General features: G+C 45.1%; 1 protein-coding gene across 1 annotated transcript in view; it reads left to right on the top strand.

The window, feature by feature from the left end:
* LOC110514177 (voltage-dependent T-type calcium channel subunit alpha-1H-like) overlaps nucleotides 1–9,812 on the top strand; it is a 158,121-nt gene that overhangs the window by 27,415 nt on the left and 120,894 nt on the right. The window contains exon 3 of the mRNA XM_036972118.1: nucleotides 8,710–8,821. Within this exon, the coding sequence (XP_036828013.1) occupies nucleotides 8,710–8,821 (112 nt within the window). The remainder of the gene's footprint in view (nucleotides 1–8,709; nucleotides 8,822–9,812) is intronic.

Below are 9,812 nucleotides of genomic sequence, written 5' to 3'. Positions count from 1 at the left end.
AGATAGAGACTCTGCATGCTGAGGTCCCAGTAGTTAACTAACAGATAGATAGAGACTCTGCAGGCCGAGGTCCCAGTAGTTAGCTAACAGATAGATAGAGACTCTGCAGGCTGAGGTCCCAGTAGTTAGCTAACAGATAGATAGAGACTCTGCAGGCCGAGGTCCCAGTAGTTAACTAACAGATAGATAGAGACTCTGCAGGCTGAGGTCCCAGTAGTTAACTAACTGATAGATAGAGACTCTGCAGGCCGAGGTCCCAGTAGTTAACTAACAGATATATAGAGACTCTGCAGGCTGAGGTCCCAGTAGTTAACTAACAGATATATAGAGACTCTGCAGGCTGAGGTCCCAGTAGTTAACTAACAGATATATAGAGACTCTGCAGGCTGAGGTCCCAGTAGTTAACTAACAGATATATAGAGACTCTGCAGGCTGAGGTCCCAGTAGTTAACTAACAGATAGATAGAGACTCTGCAGGCTGAGGACCCAGTAGTTAACTAACAGATAGATAGAGACTCTGCAGGCTGAGGTCCCAGTAGTTAACTAACAGATAGATAGAGACTCTGCAGGCTGAGGTCCCAGTAGTTAACTAACAGATAGATAGAGACTCTGCAGGCCGAGGTCCCAGTAGTTAACTAACTGATAGATAGAGACTCTGCAGGCCGAGGTCCCAGTAGTTAACTAACAGATAGATAGAGACTCTGCATGCTGAGGTCCCAGTAGTTAACTAACAGATAGATAGAGACTCTGCAGGCTGAGGACCCAGTAGTTAACTAACAGATAGATAGAGACTCTGCAGGCTGAGGTCCCAGTAGTTAACTAACAGATAGATAGAGACCGAGGTCCCAGTAGTTAGCTAACAGATAGATAGAGACTCTGCAGGCTGAGGTCCCAGTAGTTAACTAACAGATAGATAGAGACTCTACAGGCTGAGGTCCCAGTAGTTAACTAACAGATAGATAGAGACTCTGCAGGCTGAGGTCCCAGTAGTTAACTAACAGATAGATAGAGACTCTGCAGGCTGAGGTCCCAGTAGTTAACTAACAGATAGATAGAGACTCTGCAGGCTGAGGTCCCAGTAGTTAGCTAACAGATAGATAGAGACTCTGCAGGCTGAGGTCCCAGTAGTTAACTAACAGATAGATAGAGACTCTGCAGGCTGAGGTCCCAGTAGTTAACTAACAGATATATAGAGACTCTGCAGGCCGAGGACCCAGTAGTTAACTAACAGATAGATAGAGACTCTGCAGGCCGAGGTCCCAGTAGTTAACTAACAGATAGATAGAGACTCTGCAGGCTGAGGTCCCAGTAGTTAACTAACAGATAGATAGAGACTCTGCAGGCTGAGGTCCCAGTAGTTAACTAACAGATAGATAGAGACTCTGCAGGCTGAGGTCCCAGTAGTTAACTAACAGATAGATAGAGACTCTGCAGGCCGAGGTCCCAGTAGTTAGCTAACAGATAGATAGAGACTCTGCAGGCTGAGGTCCCAGTAGTTAACTAACAGATAGATAGAGACTCTGCAGGCTGAGGTCCCAGTAGTTAACTAACAGATAGATAGAGACTCTGCAGGCTGAGGACCCAGTAGTTAACTAACAGATAGATAGAGACTCTGTAGGCCGAGGTCCCAGTAGTTAACTAACAGATAGATAGAGACCGAGGTCCCAGTAGTTAGCTAACAGATAGATAGAGACTCTGTAGGCCGAGGTCCCAGTAGTTAACTAACAGATAGATAGAGACCGAGGTCCCAGTAGTTAGCTAACAGATAGATAGAGACTCTGCAGGCTGAGGTCCCAGTAGTTAACTAACAGATAGATAGAGACTCTGCAGGCTGAGGTCCCAGTAGTTAACTAACAGATATATAGAGACTCTGCAGGCCGAGGACCCAGTAGTTAACTAACAGATAGATAGAGACTCTGCAGGCTGAGGTCCCAGTAGTTAACTAACAGATAGATAGAGACTCTGCAGGCTGAGGTCCCAGTAGTTAACTAACAGATAGATAGAGACTCTGCAGGCTGAGGTCCCAGTAGTTAACTAACAGATAGATAGAGACTCTGCAGGCTGAGGTCCCAGTAGTTAACTAACAGATAGATAGAGACTCTGCAGGCTGAGGTCCCAGTAGTTAACTAACAGATAGATAGAGACTCTGCAGGCTGAGGTCCCAGTAGTTAACTAACAGATAGATAGAGACTCTGCAGGCCGAGGTCCCAGTAGTTAGCTAACAGATAGATAGAGACTCTGCAGGCTGAGGTCCCAGTAGTTAACTAACAGATAGATAGAGACTCTGCAGGCTGAGGTCCCAGTAGTTAACTAACAGATAGATAGAGACTCTGCAGGCCGAGGTCCCAGTAGTTAACTAACAGATAGATAGAGACTCTGCAGGCTGAGGTCCCAGTAGTTAACTAACAGATAGATAGAGACTCTGTAGGCCGAGGTCCCAGTAGTTAACTAACAGATAGATAGAGACTCTGTAGGCCGAGGTCCCAGTAGTTAACTAACAGATAGATAGAGACCGAGGTCCCAGTAGTTAGCTAACAGATAGATAGAGACTCTGTAGGCCGAGGTCCCAGTAGTTAACTAACAGATAGATAGAGACCGAGGTCCCAGTAGTTAGCTAACAGATAGATAGAGACTCTGCAGGCTGAGGTCCCAGTAGTTAACTAACAGATAGATAGAGACTCTGCAGGCTGAGGTCCCAGTAGTTAACTAACAGATATATAGAGACTCTGCAGGCCGAGGACCCAGTAGTTAACTAACAGACAGATAGAGACTCTGCAGGCTGAGGTCCCAGTAGTTAACTAACAGATAGATAGAGACTCTGCAGGCTGAGGTCCCAGTAGTTAACTAACAGATAGATAGAGACTCTGCAGGCCGAGGTCCCAGTAGTTAACTAACAGATAGATAGAGACTCTGCAGGCCGAGGTCCCAGTAGTTAACTAACAGATAGATAGAGACTCTGCAGGCTGAGGTCCCAGTAGTTAACTAACAGATAGATAGAGACTCTGCAGGCCGAGGTCCCAGTAGTTAACTAACAGATAGATAGAGACTCTGCAGGCTGAGGTCCCAGTAGTTAACTAACAGATAGATAGAGACTCTGTAGGCTGAGGTCCCAGTAGTTAACTAACAGATAGATAGAGACTCTGCAGGCCGAGGTCCCAGTAGTTAACTAACAGATAGATAGAGACTCTGCAGGCTGAGGACCCAGTAGTTAACTAACAGGTAGATAGAGACTCTGCAGGCCGAGGTCCCAGTAGTTAACTAACAGATAGATAGAGACTCTGCAGGCTGAGGACCCAGTAGTTAACTAACAGATAGATAGAGACTCTGTAGGCCGAGGTCCCAGTAGTTAACTAACAGATAGATAGAGACTCTGCAGGCTGAGGACCCAGTAGTTAGCTAACAGATAGATAGAGACTCTGCAGGCTGAGGTCCCAGTAGTTAACTAACAGATAGATAGAGACTCTGTAGGCCGAGGTCCCAGTAGTTAACTAACAGATAGATAGAGACTCTGCAGGCTGAGGTCCCAGTAGTTAACTAACAGATAGATAGAGACTCTGCAGGCTGAGGTCCCAGTAGTTAACTAACAGATAGATAGAGACTCTGCAGGCTGAGGTCCCAGTAGTTAACTAACAGATAGATAGAGACTCTGTAGGCCGAGGTCCCAGTAGTTAACTAACAGATAGATAGAGACTCTGCAGGCTGAGGTCCCAGTAGTTAACTAACAGATATATAGAGACTCTGCAGGCTGAGGTCCCAGTAGTTAACTAACAGATAGATAGAGACTCTGCAGGCTGAGGTCCCAGTAGTTAACTAACAGATAGATAGAGACTCTGTAGGCCGAGGTCCCAGTAGTTAACTAACAGATAGATAGAGACTCTGCATGCTGAGGTCCCAGTAGTTAACTAACAGATAGATAGAGACTCTGCAGGCCGAGGTCCCAGTAGTTAACTAACAGATAGATAGAGACCGAGGTCCCAGTAGTTAGCTAACAGATAGATAGAGACTCTGCAGGCCGAGGTCCCAGTAGTTAGCTAACAGATAGATAGAGACTCTGCAGGCTGAGGTCCCAGTAGTTAGCTAACAGATAGATAGAGACTCTGCAGGCTGAGGTCCCAGTAGTTAGCTAACAGATATATAGAGACTCTGCATGCCGAGGTCCCAGTAGTTAACTAACAGATAGATAGAGACTCTGCAGGTCGAGGTCCCAGTAGTTAGCTAACAGATAGATAGAGACTCTGCAGGCTGAGGTCCCAGTAGTTAACTAACAGATAGATAGAGACTCTGCAGGCCGAGGTCCCAGTAGTTAACTAACAGATATATAGAGACTCTGCAGGCTGAGGTCCCAGTAGTTAACTAACAGATAGATAGAGACTCTGCAGGCCGAGGTCCCAGTAGTTAACTAACAGATAGATAGAGACTCTGCAGGCCGAGGTCCCAGTAGTTAACTAACAGATAGATAGAGACTCTGCAGGCCGAGGTCCCAGTAGTTAGCTAACAGATAGATAGAGACTCTGCAGGCTGAGGTCCCAGTAGTTAACTAACAGATAGATAGAGACTCTGCAGGCTGAGGTCCCAGTAGTTAACTAACAGATAGATAGAGACTCTGCAGGCCGAGGTCCCAGTAGTTAACTAACAGATAGATAGAGACTCTGCAGGCTGAGGTCCCAGTAGTTAACTAACAGATAGATAGAGACTCTGCAGGCCGAGGTCCCAGTAGTTAGCTAACAGATAGATAGAGACTCTGCAGGCTGAGGTCCCAGTAGTTAACTAACTGATAGATAGAGACTCTGCAGGCCGAGGTCCCAGTAGTTAGCTAACAGATATATAGAGACTCTGCATGCTGAGGTCCCAGTAGTTAACTAACAGATAGATAGAGATTCTGCAGGCCGAGCTAACAGATAGGTATAACAGACAGTAGTGGTTGGTAGAGCAGATGTCTTCAGCAGATGGTTCACTATATAACAGACTCAACACTGCCTTCTGATCCTGTCCGTGTTCTAGGTTACTATGTCTGATTAGACTGAGTTGCTTTCTGCTAATGAAAGATGGGAGGGAGAGGAGAAGAGAGGGAGGAGAGGAGAAGGGGATGGGAAGGAGGGGAATGATCAAGTCTTTCTCTCTCTCTCATTCCATGTAGCCAATTTACCAAAGCGTATAGGGTCCCCTAGGAAACACTTATCAACACTTTGGTTCCTACCCTGTCACAATAACTCCTCCCTGGCATTTTCATGAATTGTTATGTCAAACAACACTGTATTTAAAGTGCCCACTGTTATATTCTAACTATGTATTTAAAATAATCCTTCTATTTCCATGATTACAACAGTTCACCCAAAGCGTTTTGCTCTAAATCGCAAGTGCAACACTTGATTAAAAATAAGTCCTAGATTGTTTTGCCCGTATCGTGCAGCCCTACGTGGCAGTGGGGAAATGACCTCTCTCACGTGAGTGCAGGAAATGCAGAATATTGGGAGAATTTTATTATTGAAAAAACAACATGGGAGACTTTTATTATGAAAAAACAACATGGGAGAATTTTATTTAAAAAAACTAAATTAAATTAAATACCGTCTAGATTTTTTTAAATACCGTGAAATCTCTACCAGAATATAATGTCTCTGTCTGAATCGTCTCTTGTTTTTCTCTCTACTAGAATATAATATCTTTGTCTGAATCGTCTCTTGTTTTTCTCTCTACTAGAATATAATGTCTCTGTCTGAATCGTCTCTTGTATTTATCTCTACTAGAATATAATATCTTTGTCTGAATCGTCTCTTGTATTTATCTCTACTAGAATATAATGTCTCTGTCTGAATCGTCTCTTGTATTTCTCTCTACTAGCATCCCTTGCTTCCAGCTTAGCATTTAGTTTTAGTACAGCTGTGGGGGTTAATTTCAGACTCGCTGATCTGCCTGTCCTCCTGAATTCGGAAACCAATGTTTTGCTTTTCTTTCCAGGTTCAATGTTTGACATGAGTGAGTTAGCTGATGTTATCCAGCATGCTTAGCAACCGTTTAGTTTAGAAGGGACAAGGAGGGCCCTCGGGCGTAGCAACTCTGCAAAGAAATAATACAATGAATGACTGGGTCTGTAAGCAACATGACCAAAATAACTTGTCTGGGCTTTATCTTCTGGTGAAAGAATGACATTTTATGAATTAATTTGATCAAAATAATGTTTTAATGAAAATGTGTTATTCATTGTTATCTGAATATGTTGGTATCATTTTTATAAATACAATAAGGCACAAGAGGCAGTGTTGTATCATGAATAAGGTCACAGGTAAGAGGCAGTGCTGTATCATGAATACAGTCACAGGTAAGAGGCAGTGCTGTATCATGAATACAGGTAAGAGGCAGTGCTGTATCATGAATACAGGTAAGAGGCAGTGCTGTATCATGAATACAGGTAAGAGGCAGTGCTGTATCATGAATACAGGTAAGAGGCAGTGCTGTATCATGAATACAGGTAAGAGGCAGTGCTGTATCATGAATACAGGTAAGAGGCAGTGCTGTATCATGAATACAGTCGCAGGTAAGAGGCAGTGCTGCATCATGAATACAGGTAAGAGGCAGTGCTGTATCATGAATACAGGTAAGAGGCAGTGCTGTATCATGAATACAGGTAAGAGGCAGTGCTGTATCATGAATACAGTCACAGGTAAGAGGCAGTGCTGCATCATGAATACAGGTAAGAGGCAGTGCTGTATCATGAATACAGGTAAGAGGCAGTGCTGTATTATGAATAGAGTCACAGGTAAGAGGCAGTGCTGTATCATGAATACAGGTAAGAGGCAGTGCTGTATCATGAATACAGGTAAGAGGCAGTGCTGTATCATGAATACAGTCGCAGGTAAGAGGCAGTGCTGCATCATGAATACAGGTAAGAGGCAGTGCTGTATCATGAATACAGGTAAGAGGCAGTGCTGTATCATGAATACAGGTAAGAGGCAGTGCTGTATCATGAATACAGTCACAGGTAAGAGGCAGTGCTGTATCATGAATACAGTCACAGATAAGAGGCAGTGCTGTATCATGAATAGAGTCACAGGTAAGAGGCAGTGCTGTATCATGAATAGAGTCACAGGTAAGAGGCAGTGCTGTATCATGAATAGAGTCACAGGTAAGAGGCAGTGTTGTATCATGAATACAGTCACAGACAAGAGGCAGTGTTGTATCATGAATACAGTCACAGGTAAGAGGCAGTGTTGTATCATGAATACAGTCACAGACAAGAGGCAGTGTTGTATCATGAATACAGTCACAGACAAGAGGCAGTGTTGTATCATGAATACAGTCACAGGTAAGAGGCAGTGTTGTATCATGAATACAGGTAAGAGGCAGTGCTGCATCATGAATACAGTCACAGGTAAGAGGCAGTGCTGCATCATGAATACAGTCACAGACAGGAGGCAGTGCTGTATCATGAATACAGTCACAGACAGGAGGCAGTGCTGTATCATGAATACAGTCACAGGTAAGAGGCAGTGCTGTATCATGAATACAGTCACAGACAGGAGGCAGTGCTGTATCATGAATACAGTCACAGGTAAGAGGCAGTGCTGTATCATGAATACAGTCACAGGTAAGAGGCAGTGCTGTATCATGAATACAGTCACAGGTAAGAGGCAGTGCTGTATCATGAATACAGGTAAGAGGCAGTGCTGCATCATGAATACAGTCACAGACAAGAGGCAGTGCTGTATCATGAATACAGGTAAGAGGCAGTGTTGTATCATGAATACAGTCACAGACAAGAGGCAGTGTTGTATCATGAATACAGTCACAGGTAAGAGGCAGTGCTGTATCATGAATACAGGTAAGAGGCAGTGCTGTATCATGAATACAGTCACAGGTAAGAGGCAGTGCTGTATCATGAATACAGGTAAGAGGCAGTGTTGTATCATGAATACAGTCACAGACAAGAGGCAGTGTTGTATCATGAATACAGTCACAGGTAAGAGGCAGTGCTGTATCATGAATACAGTCACAGGTAAGAGGCAGTGCTGTATCATGAATACAGTCACAGGTAAGAGGCAGTGCTGCATCATGAATACAGTCACAGGTAAGAGGCAGTGCTGCATCATGAATACAGGTAAGAGGCAGTGTTGTATCATGAATACAGTCACAGGTAAGAGGCAGTGTTGTATCATGTCTCAGTGTGTAGTCCTTAACCCAGGTCTCTACGTGGTTAATGCTGGGGATCCTGTACTGTGTGATGTCTGTATTCAGTAGGCCATGTCTCAGTGTGTAGTCCTTAACCCAGGTCTCTACGTGGTTAATGCTGGGGATCCTGTACTGTGTGATGTCTGTATTCAGTAGGCCATGTCTCAGTGTGTAGTCCTTAACCCAGGTCTCTACGTGGTTAATGCTGGGGATCCTGTACTGTGTGATGTCTGTTTTCAGTAGGCCATGTCTCAGTGTGTAGTCCTTAACCCAGGTCTCTACGTGGTTAATGCTGGGGATCCTGTACTGTGTGATGTCTGTATTCAGTAGGCCATGTCTCAGTGTGTAGTCCTTAACCCAGGTCTCTACGTGGTTAATGCTGGGGATCCTGTACTGTGTGATGTCTGTTTTCAGTAGGCCATGTCTCAGTGTGTAGTCCTTAACCCAGGTCTCTACGTGGTTAATGCTGGGGATCCTGTACTGTGTGATGTCTGTATTCAGTAGGCCATGTCTCAGTGTGTAGTCCTTAACCCAGGTCTCCACGTGGTTTGAACACGTCTCCATGATAGTGATTCTCCTGAACTGTGTGACTCTGGGGATGTACCAACCCTGTGAAGACGTCACCTGTCAGGCAGAGTGGTGCCTCATACTACAGGTAGGTACTACTTTAAACCTCTCACCTCTCACCTATAACCTCTCACCCCTCACCTATAACCTCTCACCCCTCACCTATAACCTCTCACCCCTCATCTCTCACCCCTCACCTATAACCTCTCACCCCTCACCTATAACCTCTCACCTATAACCTGTCATCCCTCACCTATAACCTCTCACCTATAACCTATAACCTGTCATCCTTCACCCCTCACCTATAACCTCTCACCCCTCACCTCTCACCCCTCACCTATAACCTCTCACCCCTCACCTATAACCTCTCACCCCTCACCTCTCACCTATAACCTATAACCTCTCACCCCTCACCTATAACCTCTCACCTCTCACCTATAACCTCTCACCCCTCACATATAACCTCTCACCCCTCACCTCTCACCCCTCACCTATAACCTCTCACCTATAACCTGTCATCCCTCACCTATAACCTCTCACCTATAACCTATAACCTGTCATCCTTCACCCCTCACCTATAACCTCTCACCCCTCACCTCTCACCCCTCACCTATAACCTCTCACCCCTCACCTATAACCTCTCACCTCTCACCTATAACCTCTCACCCCTCACCTATAACCTCTCACCCCTCACCTCTCACCCCTCACCTATAACTTCTCACCCCTCACCTATAACCTCTCACCCCTCACCTATAGTCATCCCTCACCTATAACCTCTCACCTATAACCTATAACCTGTCATCCTTCACCCCTCACCTATAACCTCTCACCCCTCACCTATAACCTCTCACCTCTCACCTATAACCTCTCACCTCTCACCCCTCACCTATAACCTCTCACCCCTCACCTATAACCTCTCACCCCTCACCTATAACCTCTCACCTCTCACCTATAAACTCTCACCCCTGACCTATAACCTCTCACCCCTTCACCTATAACCTCTCACCCCTCACCTATAACCTCTCACCTGTCAGGCAGAGTGGTGCCTCATACTACAGGTAGGTACTACTTTAAACCTT

The sequence above is a fragment of the Oncorhynchus mykiss genome, unplaced genomic scaffold, assembly GCF_013265735.2.
Source record: "Oncorhynchus mykiss isolate Arlee unplaced genomic scaffold, USDA_OmykA_1.1 un_scaffold_120, whole genome shotgun sequence".
Lineage (NCBI taxonomy): Eukaryota > Metazoa > Chordata > Actinopteri > Salmoniformes > Salmonidae > Oncorhynchus > Oncorhynchus mykiss.
This window is presented reverse-complemented; position numbering and strand designations above follow the sequence as displayed.